The sequence below is a fragment of the Suncus etruscus genome, chromosome 1 (assembly GCF_024139225.1).
Source record: "Suncus etruscus isolate mSunEtr1 chromosome 1, mSunEtr1.pri.cur, whole genome shotgun sequence".
NCBI classification, from domain to species: Eukaryota; Metazoa; Chordata; class Mammalia; order Eulipotyphla; family Soricidae; genus Suncus; species Suncus etruscus.
The window spans coordinates 155,751,541-155,770,548 of record NC_064848.1 but is presented as its reverse complement, the minus strand read 5'-3'; the positions used below and the strand labels follow the sequence as shown (position 1 = coordinate 155,770,548).

Here is a 19,008-nt window from a genome sequence, read left to right as displayed (position 1 = left end):
ATGCCCTATGTGTTTGCTACATTGCAAATATCACCTGGGGGCTTGAGCAATTCTTGAAGGCATGTGCTATCAGATTTCTGGTTCATCAAGTTTGAACATTTCACAAGTTTGAACATTCCAAATACATTCCTACTAATGCACTGGGAGTAGGAAAGTGGAGTTAAGTTCTAACAAAAAATGCATGATTATAACTCATTTATCACGTATCATGTTTATTCTTTCCTTTCACAGGCATCTTTTCCTTTTTATATTTTCTCATTAACCTGCCTGTTCCCAGGGAACAGATAACACTGCTTTGCTTTGTTTATAGTACTAGTAAAGTATAGAGCTGTGACAAAATATTCTTATAAATATGACATTTGCTTATTTGTCTATCCAAGAGATACATTCATAACTTTTCTTGGGAGAGCACATCTAGTGGTACTCAAGCCCTGGTTCTGGGCCCAGTGATCACTTCCTGGCAGGTTCAGGGGACCATAAGGAGTCCTGGGTATTGAACCTGGGTTGACTGCACACAAATTAAATGCACTACCTGCTGTACTATTGTTCTGCCCCCATTCTTTGGTTTTCCTTTTTATTTTTGTTTTGTTTTGTTTTGGGACCATACCTGGCAGTGTATTCAGGTCTTACTCTTTTTTTTTTTTTTTTTAGTAAAATCTTTACCATGATTATAAGCATGATTGTAGTTGGGTTTCAGTCATAAACAGAACACTCCCCTTCACCAGTGTCAGGTCTTACTCTTAGCTCTGTATTCAACTATCACTTCCTGGTGGGCTCATGGAATTATATAAAATATAAGGGATTGAACCTTATGGTGGGTTGCATTCAAGGCAAACTCTCTACCCTCTGTACTATCCCTCTGACCTCCTCATAATTTTATATAATTATATATAATTATAAAATATAAGGGATTGAACCTTATGGTGGGTTGCATTCAAGGCAAACTCTCTACCCTCTGTACTATCCCTCTGACCTCCTCATAATTTTACTTTAAAGAGTGTTCTTATAAATGGATAGGTAGTACAGGAGTTAGGATTGCTATGCACACAACTGACCCCAACTTAAATCCTAGCACTGCATAATTTTCTCTGAGCTATGTGGCCCAAAGACTAAAAGTAAAGTGTTTAAAGGGGCTGGAGTAGAGTGGGCAAGATGCTTGATTTATAAATGGCCAGCCAGAGTTCAGTTATCAGCACCCCATGTGATTGCCCAGGCCCACCAGAAGTGACCCTTGAGTACATAGCCAGGAGTGAGCTGGTTTTCTAGTTTTTGTTTGTTTTGGTTTGGTTTTGAGGTATCACCTTAGAGATCATTCCTTGTGGGAGACTATATACAATGCCAGGGATCAAACCTGAGTGTCTTTTTTTTTTTTTTAATTGGGTGAGGGCATAGTTAGTTGCATTCAAGACTTACTCCTATCTCTGTTCAGAGATCACTCCTGGAAGTTCTTGGGAATTGAATCCTTATTGGATAACATGCAAATCAAGCATTTTCCCTACTGTGCTTTATCTTCAGACTCATGATTTCACTGTTTTTCAGAAGTTCTAAAACTTCTAGACAAGGATCGATTCTTTTTTTTACCCAGGATAACCAGTGGCATCTGCTCCTGGACAGGGTATGCACTAGTGGGTGGAGACCTCTTGGGGCTACCCACTGTGGTTTGTTTCTCTGTGTGCCTCCTTCCTTTATGTATGCCTTTGGCCCTCTGGAAAATGCCTAGCACAGTGATGTCAGTTGGCAGCAGGAGAGAGGACTAGTGCAATTTATTGCCATAAATTGAATCCCAGAGTCATGGCTTCTTCTCTGAGGCTCTTGTGAGTTAATTTTCACTGGTACTTGCTTGAGTATTGGGTCCATGCTTGGTTCTAGTTGAAAGAGGCCCCTCTGAAAAGTCAAATTTATCAACTGCAACCAGACTCCTGATCCTCTTCCTTTCCCTGGTCTCAGAAGAGCTCACCAGTCCCCGTGCAGGTTCCTAGAGTATCACCTCAAAGCAGGGAAGGGCTGGATAAACACAGGGTGCCCCTTCCTCATGCTTGAACTTAGGCAGTCTTCTATTGCCTGGTTCTTACATGGGAATTGTTCCAATCTTCCATCTTGCAAGGGGTGGAGAAGATGCCAAGGTACCCCCTGACAGGGCTGTCCACTCCCCACCCTGGGATTCTCCATAGCTTGTATTCTTCATATGGGCGTTCCTGGAGGTCAGCGTCATAGTGTGAGGCTTGAGAACTGTTGAGAGAATTTCTGGTTCTTCATGGCTTTTCCAGTTATACTATCTTCCATCCCTGTAGGAACGAGAAAGCAATACCACTGGATCCTCTCCAGAAGGTGTGAATTCAAGCCAGCTGTGCACTTTTTGTTTGTTTGTTTGTTTGTTTTTGAGTCACACCCGGCAGCACTCAGGGGTTACTCCTGGCTCTATGCTCAGAAATCGCTCCTGGCTGGCTCGGGGGACCATATGGGATGCTGGGATTCGAACCAGCGTCCTTCTGCATGCAAGGCAAATGCACTACCTCCATGCTATCTCTCCAGCCCCGAGCTGTGCACTTTCAGGTGTAACAGAGCAGTGGTGCTTTGATAACTGCCTCTCAGTTTGTGTCCAGTGACCTCCAGCTGGGGTCCAGTTTTTCTCAGTTAACTCCAGAGGAGCCCACCTGAAATGGCAGCAACAGCAAGAGGCTAAGATGAGAGGGAAATTGAGTGGTTAGTTTCAGCCCTGGGGCACTACCAGCATCTCTTGTGGTTCCCAGTGGCTGTTGACAAGAATGGAGACATTTGTAAGCTTGGACCAGGCCAGGTGACACATTACTTAGGGTACTGATTGCATGGGTAACCAGCTTGTCTTTTGTCTCAGGAGCACTGTGGCACATTGGTAATTAGAAGGATGAAGGATGATTCATGCCTCTCCATGGATGAAGGCTGTGATCAAGCCAGAATAACCTTCATTTTTATGGATGAAAAGACCCTGTTGTGCAGGGCGGATCCTGGTCCTGGTTACAAAACATTGTGACAAAACATTGTCACAAAATCTGCTGTGAGCTTAGCCGTGTCTGAGCCCTCAGGGACTCAGCCTCTGAATAGGCCCAGCCGCCAGCCATGAGCAGGCTTTGTAAATAACTGAAGTCCTGAGGCCCCTGGTATGGAAGCTCTTGTCTTCATACGCTCTGGGGAAGCTGCTGGAGATGGAGCCATCAGCTCAGGTCTAGCTATTCTAGAACAGCCTCTGAGTGCAATTGCCCTGGGGAATTTATAAAATAGGCTTCCCAGTAAATGCGCTTCCCTAAACACCATGTCTCCTGGGCCTTTAATAACAGAGAGGTGGTTCATAGGTGTGTGTCCACAGGGTCTTCATTTGCTACACATGTTCCCCAGACTAGGCTCCTGATTTTTAGGGGCACATAGTGTGAAGGGAAGTAGAAAAGTATGTCCCTAGCAGGGAGCCAGGCCCTTGGGGAGAAATGCCTCTTCCGAGGAAAGTGAGGACAGATACACCAATCAGTGTGTGGGGACCAGGCAGGAGTTTGGTCCTTTTGCAAAGGGTATATGGGCTCAGCTTGAGCAAAGTTGTGGAGGAGTGGCGAGTTAGGGGGTGTGGAGGAGTCAGAACGGAGGCCTCCCTGGTTGTGGTAGGAGTATGTGGTTTGGAGTTGAGCAGTCATTGAGAGCAAGGTTCAAGAGGAGGTGGGGGATACTGCATGTTGACAGAAATCTCAGTTAGACCAGACTTTTTTTCTGTAAGGGGCCACTGGGCCTGTCCATTCACTTGCAGGGCATTGGACTCTAGGTCTGGCTGGTGAAGGTCTCCCTTATCCTCTCCCAGAGAAGCAGGTTTGGTGTGGGGGCATACTGCAGGGCATTGATCCCAGAACAGAAGGAAGTGAGAGACTTTCTGAGCTGAGGAAAGTGGGAGTAGGGGATGTTGGAAATATTTTGTCCTACCCCCCAGTTAGGCCTTGATGTCATTGGCCACCACAATGCCCACCTGCCCACTAATTCCATACCCAGAATAGGGCATGAACCCCAGGGGAGCTGCTACAGGCAGGTCAAGGAAGTAGATGTTCCTCTTAGCAATCAGTGAAGGTGCCTGCAGCCCTCATCTCCCAGAGGGAGGGCTGGATGCCTGACTGACAGCAGGACCCTCATGTCTTCCCAGGACTTATTTATAGCCTTGCTATGGTAACTTGTGGTAATCACTACACTTAACCCTGAGATCATGCTGCAAGCAGGCACCCAGCACAGCAGCCAGGAGCCAATCAGATCTAGCGAGGGGCTAAAGTCAAGGCAGAATTGTGTGGAGACAGTGGTGTCTGGTTACCTCTAACCATTTTGGTTGTGGGCACTGCATGGTGAGCCTCTATGCACCCTGGATAAGGTGAGGATGATGATGATGATGATAGTAGCTAACACTTATTGATATATACTGGGTTATTAATCCTAGCCTAATATAGCAGGGAGGGCACTTGCCTTATATACAGCCCACCCAAATCTGATCCCCAACACCCTTGAGCCCCACCAGAAGTGATCCCTAAGCACAAAGAGGACTCAGCCCCAAGCAGCACCAGATATGGCCCAAATGCCAAAAACAAAACAAAAAACCTTGTTTCTCCTCATTGCTACTTAAAGACCGAGCTTCTTTTTTTCCTTTTGTTTTTACACCATACTCAGCAATGCTCAGGGGTTACTCAGCTCTATACTTAGGAATTACTCCTGGAAGTACTCAGGGGACCATGTGAAATGCCAGAGATCAAAGCTTGGGCAAGGCAAATACTCTACCCACTGTGCTCTCTCTCCAGCTCAAGACCTAGCATCTCAAACAGTTGGTTATGAGCCTCTATGTCAGGGATCTCAAACTCAATTTACCTGGGGGCTGCAGGAGGCAAAGTCGGGGTGATCCTTGAGTGCAAAGTCAGTAGTAAGCCTTGAACATTGGGGTGTGTGACCCAAACAACTAAAACAAAACAAAACAAAACAAAACAAAAAAAGATGCCTCTAGTGCAGGGCCACAAAATGTACTGAGGGCTGCAAGTTTTTTTTTTTTTTTTTTTTTTTTGGTTTTTGGGCCACACCCTGTGATGCTCAGGGGTTACTCCTGGCTATGCGCTCAGAAGTTGCTCCTGGCTTCTTGGGGGACCATATGGGACGCCGGGGGATTGAACCGCGGTCCGTCCTAGGCTAGCGCAGGCAAGGCAGGCACCTTACCTCCAGCGCCACCGCCAGGCCCCATGGGCTGCAAGTTTGAGACCCCTGCTCTATGGGGTTGCAGGAGTAAATGTGAAGGTCATTTTCAAGTACATTTCTCTATGATTTATTATCAGTAAATGTTTTCTTTGTTGACCTATTTCTATATACCTACACACCCAGATCACCTAAAGATATTTCAGGCAAAAAGGGTCATGAGTGGAAAAGTTTGAGAAAAGTGTGAGAAGTCCTGCTTTAATATCTCCATATTTTGGGTAAAGCCATACAACTGGTAAAAGCCAAGATTGGAACCCAGGCAATTTGCCTTTGAAGTCCGGGTCTTATCCAGCTTCATCCCAGCCCTAGCCCCAATTTCTCAGAATCTACATCTGGGTTCTCAGCTCAGGTTCCTCACAGTCTGCCTGCCTATGGTCCCTTCCCTCCCTTTCTACCTCCCTCCTGTCCTCCCATCATCCTCCCATCTTCCTTCTTCCCTTCCTTCCTCTCTTCCTCTCTTCCTCCCTCCCTCCTTCTCTCTCTCTCTCTCTTTCTTTCTTTCTTTCTTTCTTTCTTTCTTTCTTTCTTTCTTTCTTTCTTTCTTTCTTTCTTTCTTTCTTTCTTTCTTTCTTTCTTTCTCTGTTTTCTTTCTATCTTTATCTGTTTCTTCCTTCCTTCCCTCCTCCTCCTTCTTCCTCTTTCTCTTCCTCCTCCTCCTCTTCTTCTATTCTTCCTCTTCCTCTTCTTCTTCTTCTTCTTCTTCTTCTTCTTCTTCTTCTTCTTCTTCTTCTTCTTCTTCTTCTTCCTCCTCCTCCTCCTCCTCCTCCTTCTCTTCCCCTTCTTCTTTTCTTTTCTTATAGTGCTTGGGGATTGAACCTCGAACGCCTATGCGCAGAGCATACTCTCAGTGCATTGATCCATGTTTCTGGCTCCTGGTTATGAGCATTTGAGGTGCTACTTATGAATGTGTTTTTTCTTTTCTGATGCAGAATAGGGTTGCCCATGTCTACCTCACTGAGGGACTTTGGCATCTAAAGCAAAAGCAGTTGATCAAACATGATTTTCTCTTGAGAGGGGGATTCTTAGCTGGTTAGCTGTGTGGCTGGGGCAAATGAGTTAGGATGTTTCAATCTGTTTGCTCATCTATAAGGTAGGGCCAATAAAAAGAGGCTTAAAACTCTGAGGGTAATTATGATATTGGTGAGATGCTACAGATAGGGCATCTGATGTGGAAAACATGTTAGTTGTTCAGTAGGATGGAACTGTGCTAGTGCTGAGGTCAGATCCAGTCTCTTCTAACAAGCACAGGGAAGGATGAGAGAATGTGGAAAGAAGCCAGGGATGGGAGCACTAGCAGGCTCAGAAGAGATTTTTCTCCTCCACCTCCAATTCCAGGCCTTCCATCAAGTAGGGAACGATTTCCTGTCTGTTCTCTGCAAGAATTATTTTCTCGAAACAGCTGTAAGCTCCCAAAGCAGTTACCTTTGACTGGGTAGGTTGGTGAGGACAGCCTGTCAGAAACGTGCTTCCTGCTGAAGAAGCTCCTGTGAATTTGTTACAGATGCTCCCTGGAAGCTCAATGTGTCCAGGAGATGGCAACTCACCTATTCAGGGCTTACCCCCAGTCTCTGCATTGTGGAGGCAGGAAATGGGGGTGGACTGTGAAGAAGTGAAGAGCCAGGACTTTGGAACCACACACTTTTAGAGGGAATGAACTTCCTGTCATTGAAGCAAATGAGGGATTAGTCATGTATAGGAAGTAGCCTGGGGATGGGCTGGTTGATGGAGGGAAGCATTCCTTAGCCTGGTGGGCATTCTTGGGAGCATCTCTGGCCTGGGAGTCTAGAGCAGTGATCTTCAGGAATGCAGGTGCTGGATCAGCGACAGTAGACTTTTCTCCAGCTTTGCTCTACCACCACAGATTTGGTTCATGACTGGCTGTACTTTGCTGATTCTGGGTTCGAGGGATGAGATCAGGGAGGGATGATGCCAAAAGGTAAACTTTTCCTGAAGGAAAAACTGAGCCCATACAGCTGAGAAGGAAATCTCTGTTAGAGACTGACTTCCAAGAGTGACCCCATAGTAAGGGCCTTCTTCCCCCTAGACTGTAGTCCCCTAAGGCAAAACTTTGCACTGGTTTCAGGTCAGTAAAAGGTAGTTTACTCAGCAACTGAGGTTGATTATAGAGAAAAGCTTGGTCCAAATTTCCTTTCATAATGGAAGTAGGAATCATCCCCCAGCACTCATTCTGTTGCTATTGCTCTTGGAAGAAAAAAAAAAAAAAAGGATAGTTCTGTTCTAGGGACCTCCTTCCTAAAAAAAAAAATAAAGGGACAGTCCATGATGCCTCATCCTACTGATCTTCCTTTGTGTAGGTTAAACAGGTTTGAGGTGTGTGCAAGACAGAAGTGTCAGGAGGGGGAGGTTGGACAGTAAGGCTGTCAGATATGCCAGATGCTGGTTTGGAAGTTCCTACTCTGTTTCACCTGGAGTAGAAACATCACTGTGGAGCCTGCAGATGCTAAGGATGCCATTTTCTCTGCAGGAGAACTGTACCGGGTTTCACTGAGAAGACAGAAGTTCCCAGCCCAGGGAAGCATAGAGATCCATGAAGAAAATGAGGTGGGCCAGGTTTCTGGAGATTTCCTGGATGAGCCTGATGCCAGTCATTAGGCTACTAGTTTTCATCCAGCTCTTCATGTGTTGTGTCTGGGCAGCTCCCTGTCCTCCTCTTACCTTTGGGCTCCCCTTTGATGAAAGCCTCTGGGAAACCTTCCAACTGCGACATAGAGGGTCAGAGTGCTCTGCCCAGGAGACTTCATTATGGGGAGGAGAGAGCTTCCGGAGTTGGAACCCCTGAGTGCACATGGGACTCTGATGTCCTCCACCCCATCAGCCTGCTGCTGTCTCTGTTCCCACTCACTTCCCTCCCAGGAAGGCTGTCCCCAGCGCTCTTGCAAGACACACGTGCTCCTGATGGTGCTGCACGGGGGCAGTGTCCTGGACACGGGCTCGGGGGACCCCTCCTGCAAAGCGGCTGACATCCACACCTTTGGCTCAGTGCTGGAGAAAGTCTTGCGAGCCCACTTCCCTGCCGCCCTGGGCCACATCCTCATCAAGTTCGTGCCCTGCCCTGCCATCTGCTCAGAGGCTTTCTCTCTCATCTCTAAGTGAGTCTCTTTCTACTGTTTTGGGGCTGTTGGGTTGAGAGGGGTCAGAGTATGATGCAGAGATATTGTCCTGCTGGTTGGAGTGGCTGGTGTGCAAGTGGTATCTGCCAGGGCTTCTCTGGGGCTCCAGGCATCTCTGGTGGGAGGTGGTCCATGAGCATCCAGGCCATGAACATGGTGGTCAAGTCTTCCTGGGCTAGGGTCCACAGCAGTAAGGTAAGACCCACTTCCTGTGCCCAGCCGGCATTGGGATGGAGAGGCCCAGAGAAGGAAGCTGGAATGTTAAGCAACTTCTTCACAATTACCTGTCAGTGGAGCCAGGAGATCAACCTGGGTTCTTGTCTGGAGCCTTACAGAGTAGAGTAGGTCCCTGTGCTCTAACAGGAGGCCCTGGGCATCAAGGATCTGCAGAGGGCCAGTGAAGACTTCTCGGAGGAGGTGACTTTTGAGTGTTTCCAGAGTAGCTCAACAGGGTGATGTAAGTGGTCCTCAGTTTGAATCCTGGTTTGGGCCTGGGGAAAGTTGCTTAACTCCCCTGGCTTGTTTCCTCACCTATAAAATGGGGTTGATTATGGTCCTAATAATGTCCTATGGCTTCTGTGAGAATTCTGCGCAGGTGTGTGTAAGCCTTGCGCTACGGTGCACAGAGTACACAGAGACTAAGTAGGTTCTCCATCAGGGTTGAGGGAGAAAGACGATTAAATTAGTAGTTCCTCAACTTGGGAATGGCTCAGGCCCCTTGAGTGATGCTTATTAAACCACAAAGAAGTAGCTTAGGCCCCATCCATGAGATGTCTGAATCTTGTAGGGAATCCCCTGAATATGCACCTTTGCCACTGATCGATATATATGCTTCTCTGCATCAATATAGGAATAAGTAGTATAGGTAGCCCCAACAGTGGGACAGGGGTATCTTAATGTTCCTTCTAAATCCTTCTCAGAACCCCTTTTTCATTGTCCCCAGCTCTTCTGAGCCCCAGAAGTGGCCTCCACCCAGGTTTCTTCCTTGCCTATAGAAGATGCAGCCACTTGAAAGAAGCACATACTTTTCCAAGGCTGCTCCTTGCCAGGCCCATCCATCAACACCTAAACACAGCTGGGAGGAAACTTTCTCAGCTCATTAAAGCCTCCCCCTGCCATTGAGCTTGTTTCCTCTAATCTGTGTTCTCTGCAGATGAGGAATGATAGTCACTGCCTTGGGCCTGCATTCTGCTGGTCTCAACCACCTGTCTGCTTCTTCCTTATCCCTAGTGGGATACTGGGCAGACTGAGAGCAGCTCAGGGTTGTGTGTGCAGTTTCTCTCCCACTTGGCTAGTACGGTTTTCGGCCTCTGGTTCAGAGGCAGGATGGGGAGGATAGGGGCTACCAGATGCTGGGGATCTAGTCTCCCACGGACCTGAACAGGCTGGAGAGGGAGGTGCTTCCTTCTGGGAGACAGGGAAGTGAAGATTCAGGGGCTAAGACCCTGCTGGGAAGCTCTCAGCCCTTTCTGAGATCACAGAACTTGCTGTAAAACTTATGAAAGCTCTGGAACCTCCTGCCAAAAGCCCACACCTAGCATGGTCCTTCAGCAAGGTCTCCTTCTGGCAGGCCCTCTCCTTCATCCTCAGCTCCCCACAAATCTAACTCTTGGAGGCCTAGATCAGACGCCACCTACTCTGGAAATTGGCCATGATGATAGCCTAGGCCCTAGCCCTATCCATACCAGACTTCCTTCACAATGAGGGCAACTTAGGCATCACACATGTGAGCATTTCTCTTGAAAGAGACCTCAGTTGTAGCAGGAAAATGGAAGAGTCAGCATAGGCTGCCTCCCTGACCCCCCCCCCCCTTTATTCCCCCTGTGCCCCTGCTGTGTTTAGTCTCTTTTTTGACTCTTGCCTATATTTTCCTGAAGATATCCCCCTGCCCAGGGCATGGCTTAGGGCCTGCATGCACCCCTCTGCCTGCTCCTCAGTCTAAACTCGCCCACCAGCCTGAGCCTAGCAGCCTGACTTGGCCCCTGTCTGCAGCCTAAACCCTTACAGTCATGACGAGGGCTGTCTGAACAGCAGCCAGGACCACGTGCCCCTGGCCGCCCTGCCGCTGCTGGCAATCTCCTCCCCGCAGTACCAGGATGCCGTGGCCACTGTCATTGAACGAGCAAACCAGGTCTACGCAGAGTTCCTCAAGTCCCCTGATGGGATTGGCTTCAGTGGGCAGGTAGGACAGCTGGCTCGTGCCTGTCCCCAGGGCCCCTATGCATATTGATGCTGGGAAATGGGGGGCAGGGGTCACACCAGACTGTGGATTGTACCTATACCCAAGGAGGCTGTAACATCTTTGTGTTCTTTCTCACTGCAAAGAGGACAGTTAGGGCTAATGCCGCAAGTTCTGGTCATGAGCTCATGATAATGCCCTGCCCAAGTGTGACCCTGGACCCTGTTCCCAAGCTAGGGTTCTCTGAGCCCCCTTTATTCTCCCAGCTCACACCTACCATCTCTCTACCTTTTTCCAGGTGTGCCTCATTGGAGACTGCGTGGGGGGCCTCCTGGCCTTTGATGCCATCTGCTACAGTGCTGGGGGGCCAGGGGAGAGCCCCTGCAGCAGCAGCCGGAAGGGGAGCATCAGCAGCACCCAAGTGAGCCCCAGTGTTGGGAAAGGGAGGAGGTTGGCCTTGGGCCTTCCTGTACTTCACCCCAAGGAAGCAGAACTTCTCAGGGGGATGGTGTATTGAGGGGAGGGGGACATAGATGACAAAGCATTTTTTTATGGACCTACAAGAGCAGCAAAGCCTCGTTATAACAGGTGAAGAAACTGAGGCACAGAGCAAACTGATTTAGTGACTATAGTTTTAATGGCTGGCAGAGTCTCAGGGGTGCTAAAGACAATCCAGAGCTTCAGTCTTACTATGGCTTTCACATCCCTTTGGACAGTGTTGCCCTGAACATCCCATGTGCCCAGTTGGGAAAGGGTAGCGCCCCCCAGTCCCTAGAGTCACAGTTCCTTCTTGTCCTCTGCTTGGCCCCAAAGGACATGCAAATTCTGGCGGAGGAGGACTGCAGCCTGGCTGGCACCAAGCGTCTCAGCAAAAGCAGCATTGACGTCTCCAGCTCCAGCGTGTTGGAGGACGAAGAGCCCAAGAGGCCGTTACCACGGAAACAGAGCGCCTCTTCCACCTATGACTGCGATGCCATCACCCAGCACCATGCCTTCCTCTCGAGGTACCTGGCCCCAGCCTTGCTTCCTTCTAGCCAAGTGTTCAAAGGAGTCAAACCTTAGTTCTGGGCAAGGCAGGAGACCTTGACCTCTGCATGTCCAGTCTCTTCTCCAGCGACCTACCCAGAAGTGCTGAAATGCTGTGACCAAGGCCACCACCAGCTCGGGGGGTGGGGGGGGCTGCACTTGGTCCCTGCTCTACAGTAAAGATTGTGAAGTCCCTCTGGTGTTTGTATCATTTCAGTACCTAGAAGTTCTGGTAATTAACACTTGCTGGCATTTTTGTTTTTAGTATACTTTTTAAAGTGTACATCACATAGCTTTTCCTAAAAACAAACAAACAAACAAAGGTTTTATTATGATTACTCTTCACACAATTAAAAATGCTTGTCACAAATTTTTTGTTTCATAAGGGTGGGGTACACCCAGAAGTGCTCAGGGTTGACTTCTGGCCCTGTGCTTGGATCACTACTGGCAGGGTGCTCAGATGACTGTATCAGGTGCCATAAACTTGGCACATAATCTTAATAATATTTCATTAAATGAATAGATATCTGACTTAATCCCAGTAATGGACTTTTCCCAGTTCCTCTCAGTTAAGTAGCCATTGAGTAAATATCTCTGTGCATAAACAATGAAGTATATAGGAGCTTATTTTGTTTCAATGGAATATTGGAGGAGGAAGTATTAGGTCAAAGACACTGAATATTTAAATCTCAGGCTTTAATTTAACCACATATTCCACTCCCTACCACCAAATGATTATTTTTTTAGAAAAACAACTCTTTCATGTCAGGGTTCTAAGGTTGAAGGTAAACATTTATGGTTCATCCTTGAAGCATCCTTTAAGAAAGCCTTAAATTGGAGTGACAGGAAGCTGGAGGCTTTGGGTCGATGGTCCAATCCAGCTGGCTTTCCCCTCTGGTGAAGGCACAGATGGCTGTCTCTTCGACAATTAAGTAGTTGGCATGTGTTTAGGAAATCTGTATTGTTGAGCAGAGGCACTGTGGTTTTCACCAAGTTGCTCAGCAAAGGGGTTGGCTGCATGCTGATGTCATCTCCAAATCCTCAGATCCTTGGTCCCTTGGACCCTTGCTCCAGAGAGGGGGAGAGGAAGAAGGCCATGCCTATATTTGCCAATTATTTCTAGAATTCCCTTTCTTCTTTAACCTTAATATTCATTGAGTTTGCATTTCATTCATGGATTGTTCTATTGCTCTAAGCCATGCTTAAATGTCCTTTGAAGGTCAGGGAGATCCCCAGTTTGCCTGCGTGCCCTCAGTTGCCTGCTCTGGGTCTGTGACAAAATAATGGACTTGAGCAGCAGGTACCCAGCCTAGGAAGGGATGGGGGCTAAGAGGGTGGGAAGTCAAAGCTGTTCACTGCAGGTCTCCTGTAGCAGTTTCCAGGAGAGCCTCATTCTAACAGAATACTTCTACCAGCAGTTCTAGAGTCTGCCAGACTGGGCTCCCTTGGCTATAAGGAAGGGCTGACAAGGGGCCATGTCACAGGGCAGGGTCAGGCCTGCCCACATGGAGGACACAGGGTTGTTTTCATTTTTTTTTTTTTTTGGTGGGAGGGCTACACCTGGCAGCACTCAGGTTACTCCTGGCTCTGTGCTCAGAAATTGCTCCTGGCAGTTTTGGGGGACTATGTAGGATGCTGGGAATTGAACCCGGGTCCGTTCTGGGTCAACCACAGGCAAAGCAAAATGCCTTACTGCTATGCTGTCTCTTTGGCGCATGAGGTTGTTTTCAGACTCAGCCTCTTTCAGTGAACAAGTCATGGGCATGGGCATGGGCATTGATTCAAGCTGTCACTTTCTTGCTGTAATAATAGGGTTTAGTAGCTGTGCTGGCTACTAACATAATCTGAATTATTTACCATTTGGCTCTTTACAATAAAAGCTGGCCATCTATATATTGACCATGAGATAGCCATACTGGAAGCTAGTGCAAGGATGGGATATTGCTAGCTCAGGTGGATGGCATCTGGCAGATATGCCCCATATCTGTCCGAGACAGCCTCAGACTTCTGGCTGCTCTTCCCCTAAACTGCCTTCTGTATCTTCCTCCTCCTGTAGCATCCACTCAAGTGTGCTGAAGGATGAGGTGGAATCCCCTGCTGCAGGTGGGCCCCAACTCCCAGAGGTCAGCCTGGGCCGCCTTGACTTTGATGTGTCTGACTTCTTCCTCTTCGGCTCACCCCTGGGCCTGGTCCTGGCCATGCGAAGGACGGTGCTACCTGGGCTAGATGGTGGGTATAGTGCAAGCTGGAAGCTAGAGATCTTTGCAGTGCTAGGACTGGTCAGGGCTTCACACTGGGGAGAGAAGGGCTGGATTTTGCAGAAAAGCAGAGGGGGAAAAAAGGGAGGGGAGCTGAGTCAGGTGATAGTTTCTCCAAATGGGCAAGGACAGTTTTTCCAGTGGGATGGTGCTGTCACTGTCATATGCTTCTGGCCAGTCTAGTTGTTTAGTTGTCCTGTCCTGGGGAAATAGAAGTCAAGAGCTGCTTGAAACTGCCCACGTCCTCTTTCCCTGGTGCCCTGGCACACCCTAGCATCAGGTATGTCTTACCGCACTGCCCTAAGTGGCCTAGTTCAGTGCCTCAGCCCATGTGATATTTGCTGCCTATGTCCATGTCCTGTCTAACACACACACCAAGGTAGTGTGTACTAATCCCAGGTTAGCAATGCTTTTGAGGGTTTAAGAGGCTGGAGGCATCCAGAGACCAACAGATTCGGACTTCTCAAAATCTTTTGTACCAAACATTATGAACCCCCATGGTATGAAGAGATGAAAAGGAAGGGACTTTGGATGAAGGGGGCAGCCGAACCCTATGACTGACCACCTGTCATGTCTGTAAGGAACCCTGGGCTCTCAGTAGCCCAGCTCCTGATCAGCAGGGACAGGGGAGACCCAGGATGATGAAGCAGAGCTCAGTGGAGACCCCTACTGGTGGTTGATAGGTGGGCTGAGGGCTCTGTGGTTTTCCTGGGAACTGAGTGGGAACAGCAGAGAGGACAACTGTCATGGCTCAAAAAAGACCAGGAGTTGACTTCATAGACCATGTAGCAATTAGGTGGGAGAATTGAACGGAATCTGACCAGCTGGACTAATGTATGGAGTATCTTCCAGCAGCTAAAGGGATGATTTAAGAAGGACAAAAAGAAAGCAGCTGGCCTAGTAAGCACTGACTATGTCCCCATGAGAGCAGTGCTATGGGGGACAGATTGGAAAGGTCTCACAATGCCATAGATTCTGGGGCCAGCATGAAGTGGGGGAATCACACCTGTGGAGCTAACTTGTGAGAATTGTGCTTAAGGGAACCTTCTAGTGCCGAGGGGTTTAGTACCACTGAAGGCTTTTCCCATGTGCTCCCTCATCCCAGCTTTCCAGGTGCGTCCTGCCTGCAGCCAGGTGTACAGCTTCTTCCACTGTGCAGACCCCTCTGCCTCCAGGCTGGAGCCACTGCTGGAACCCCAATTTCACCTGGTGCCGCCTGTCAGCGTGCCCCGATACCAGAGGTTCCCACTGGGTGATGGAGAGTCCCTTCTGCTCGGTAGGCTCCTGGGCTGAGCCCCTTTCTGATCCTGTGCCCTGTGCAGGGTTACTGATGGGTCACATCAGTAAGACACTAAGAAGTGTCTAAGCATTCCAGGAAGAGGAAGGGCAGACATGTGTCTGGAGAGGAGCTTGCCTGCACGAATACTGGCTCAGAAACTCATTGTGGCTCAAGTTCTGGACCTAACTGTGTGCTTCTATGTGGTGCCCCAGCCAGCAGTCCTGCCTGCAGGTCTGGGCAGGGATTCATGCTGAATATTAGTCCTGGACTTTGGGGGGATATGCATGTATTTATGGCAGGAGTTCTTGGCTGTGCTTCACAGACAAGGAAACTTTTGCCAAAGCATTTGGGTGGGAAGAGAACTAGAAGGGTTCAGAGATCATCTGGGGGGATGAAATAGTGGTGCCAGGGCAGATTGGTTTGGAGAAGGGTTGGTGGTCTGGGGGCTCAAGTGAGGTGGTCCCGGCATGGGCTGAGGTAACTTAGGGGAGGCCTGTGGTAGACTGTCAGAGTTTGACTCGTGCCTTGTTGGAGTTTAGGCTGAGCCTGTTCAGAGGTTTGAACTGGATTTTGGGGTGCTATATGTTTGGGTCCTTCAGAATTAAAATCCAGACCCTCTCACCCTTACTGTTTCAATGGAAATAATTTTCATGGTTTTGCCTTGTCAGGAGCTTCCAGGCAAGGGACTCTAAAGTCTCCCTTTCCCATCCTCACATATATCACCGGGTCTCACAAGCCTCCCCATCCTCAGGATCCTTAACTCCCTAGTGAGACTCCCCACTTGTGTCAGCCACTCCTCAACACTTCAAGGCTCAGGGGATGAATCTAATAGAGGAGTTTGTGGTTACGGGTCATCCCAGGATCTCTGCCAGTGCTTTGAGGGAAAATTTCTCAGAGGCAATGCCAACTATTCTGTTGGGTCAGGATAGGAGTGGGGGAGCAGGCCAGGGCTAAGGAGGCTCACTCACAGGGGAAGCTCTTGGGATGTCCTGCTTGGCCCTGACTGTGGATTTGCCCCCCAGCGGATGCCCTGCACACCCATAGTGCCCTATTCCTGGAGGGCAGTGCCCGTGGCAGCCCCCCTCTTCTGGACGCCCCTGCCTCACCCCCTCAGGCCCCGAGGTCACAGCACCTGGGACGAAGGCTGAGCCAGGGCAGCTTCCACAGTGACAGCTCTGAGTCCTCTGACAGCCTGGCCCCTGTGGGCGCCTCCCGCAGTGAGTAGGGGACTCCTGGGCCCTGCCTGGACTCCAGGAATGGGAACCTTCTGCTGGGGAAGGGGGAAGGAGGTTGAGATAAACTGACTTCTGATCCTGGACAGGGAGGTCCTTATCACTGACCTGGACTCAGCCATGACCTCTGAGGCCTAGACTGAGCCCAGGCCCAACTTCCAGGCTCCATGGCAGCTCCTGTTGAGCTTTCCTGCCTTTCTTGTAGCCAGTTCACAGTGTGACCTAGATGAGGGGCTTCTTGGTGGCCAGCTTTAGGGGTAGTAACACAGTTTCCAGACATCATTGTGAGCTGGCTGCTCTGGATCCAGATTTGTAAGCTCCCCGAGGCCAGTCTATGCCAGGGTTTCATGCCACTCTCTGGTTAAGGTGCCAGACAGACCATGACATACTTACATTCCTCTCACACTTGCAGTCACAGCCAAGTGGTGGGGCACCAAGCGCATCGACTATGCTCTGTACTGCCCCGACGTACTCACAGCCTTCCCCACTGTGGCCCTGCCCCACCTCTTCCATGCCAGCTACTGGGAGTCCACAGACGTGGTGGCCTTCATCCTGAGACAGGTACTGCCCCCCTTTCCAGCCCAGTCCTGCTTCCTTCTACATCTGCAGGAGAGACCCACCCTGGAGGCCACACTGAGTCTTGCTCCCAAGTAGGGGGGACATGATCAGACAGTGGGAGTAAGGGAAACACTGGCTTCTGGATAACAGCATAGGACTTTCTAGCAAATTAAATAGGAACCACCAAGGAGACTTCAGGCATGCTTCTGCCTGGATACTGAAGACCTAAGTGCCTTCTCCCTTGTGAAGTGGAGTGAAGGCCAATGGTTACAGGAGAGCCTGGCAAGGGAGGTTGGAGACTGGGTCAAGTACAGCCTCTCAGGCCAAGGTCAGGAGTGATTTTAAACTGGGTGTGAGGAGAAGCAATTGCAGTAGATGAGCAGAGAGAGACACCAATTAATTGTGTTCATTTATTTTGGCCAGGGGCCATACCCTGAATGCTCAGCGCCTACTCCTGACTCTTGAGTGGGTCTCAGAGGACCATATGAAAGAGAACTTGAGCATGGCAAGCACCCTAGACACTTTTTTTTTTATCTCCCTGGCCCTAAACTGTGTTTAGAGGCTTAAGACCATTATGAGGCAAATAGAAGGGCCAGTGTTAAGATGGCAACTTGAGGGCTGAGGGCCGGGCATGGGATTTGCATTGTGACACGACATGCTATGTCGTGGCCTCTACTTTCTACCCGAGTTATATGCAACTGCCAATTCCTGGGGCCAGGGATAGTAGCTTTTTGCTGAGGGAAGCCAGGTTCTGGATCTGAGAAATGTACATATATTAGGAGTTAAATAAAATCAAATTGAAAGGAAGTTGCCAGGATTAATAACAGGAAGGTATCTCAGATCTTGGATGGCATGTAAGGGTAAGGATGCAAGGAGGTAAGGGTCTGAGAACACATAGTGGGAATCCCCAGATCAAAGCAGAGTAACCTAGCGAGGGCAGCTGGAAAGGACCTCTGAGGTGGGCAACAGGAGAGTCAGGGACTATGGGAAGCACAGGCAGTGGGGCCCCTGGGAACAGCTGGGCTGGATCAGGCAGAAGGGTAGAGGCAGACTTGAAGGGAAACAAATATGAGGAATGAAGAGAATGCAGAGAAATGAAGAGATAGTATAGAGAATAAAGTGCTTGTTTTGTGCCCGGCCAGCCCTAGCATCCCATATTTTGATCCCTGAGTCAAAAATTAAAAAAAAACCTAAATAAAGATGGTATTGTCTCAGTGCATTTGAGTCATAGGGAGAATGGCCCTGTGGAGAAGGACTGAATGAGAATACAGAACTGAGTGGGAAGCCTCGCGTGGCATCAACAGAGAAAGGTCCCCTGCAGGCCACAGCTAGCTTTGGGCATACAGGTTATGGGTAGAGGCTGCTGCAGAGATGAGTGGGTGGGAGACTGAGGAACCAGCTGTCAGGACAGGTAGGCGGGAGGGTCAGCTGCCAGCCTCTAGAATTAGAGGTTTTAGTTGGGGAGACACAGGGAGGGCTCTACTGGCCAGAGTTAGAGATCCTGACAGCCTGGGAGGGAAGGTGACAATGAGAGGCCCACGGCCCTGCCCTGCTGCTACTCAGGTGATGCGTTATGAGAGTGTGAACATCAAGGAGAGCGCAGGCTTGGATCCTGCAGCACTGAATCCTGCCAACCCCCGAGAGAAGTGGCTTCGCAAGAGGACTCAGGTCAAGCTGCGGGTACGTGCATGACAGGCTGAATTCCTATATGAGGGTGGTCAAGGTGAGGTGCCCCTGTGACTGGGAGATTCATATTGACAGCTGAGGGCTTGGTTTTGCTCCTAAAACTTAGTGCTCAAACATGTTGACGTTCCTTCTCTGTGAGGCTCCTAGAGTAGTAACAGGGGTGGTGGTTAGGTATTCTGTGAGAGGGAAGAGTTGAATCTGCTAGCCTGAGTCCACCAAGCACCAGCAGCCAGAGCCCAGACACTGAGGATGATGAGCAGACACCAACATCTTCTAGAAGTGGCTCATAGCTGTGAATGGGAACCAGACTCAAGTTCAGTGGAGCTCTAGTTGGATATGACCTGGGTGGTAGTTGCTGTGACAGGGGGAGGTCCCTGAGAATGAAGATGTCCCCCTGCAGATCCAGCCTGTTTGCACTAGAGGC

General features: G+C 49.2%; 1 protein-coding gene across 1 annotated transcript in view; it reads left to right on the top strand.

Annotated features, from left to right (window-relative positions):
• The window catches only part of PITPNM3 (PITPNM family member 3), a 92,866-nt gene that overhangs the window by 64,192 nt on the left and 9,666 nt on the right, over positions 1-19,008 (top strand). Inside the window, exons 5-14 of the mRNA XM_049782172.1 lie at positions 7,721-7,797; positions 8,110-8,345; positions 10,359-10,548; positions 10,844-10,966; positions 11,359-11,549; positions 13,628-13,800; positions 14,935-15,105; positions 16,131-16,325; positions 16,753-16,901; positions 18,462-18,578. Coding sequence (XP_049638129.1) covers positions 7,721-7,797; positions 8,110-8,345; positions 10,359-10,548; positions 10,844-10,966; positions 11,359-11,549; positions 13,628-13,800; positions 14,935-15,105; positions 16,131-16,325; positions 16,753-16,901; positions 18,462-18,578 — 1,622 coding nt within the window. The remainder of the gene's footprint in view (positions 1-7,720; positions 7,798-8,109; positions 8,346-10,358; positions 10,549-10,843; positions 10,967-11,358; positions 11,550-13,627; positions 13,801-14,934; positions 15,106-16,130; positions 16,326-16,752; positions 16,902-18,461; positions 18,579-19,008) is intronic.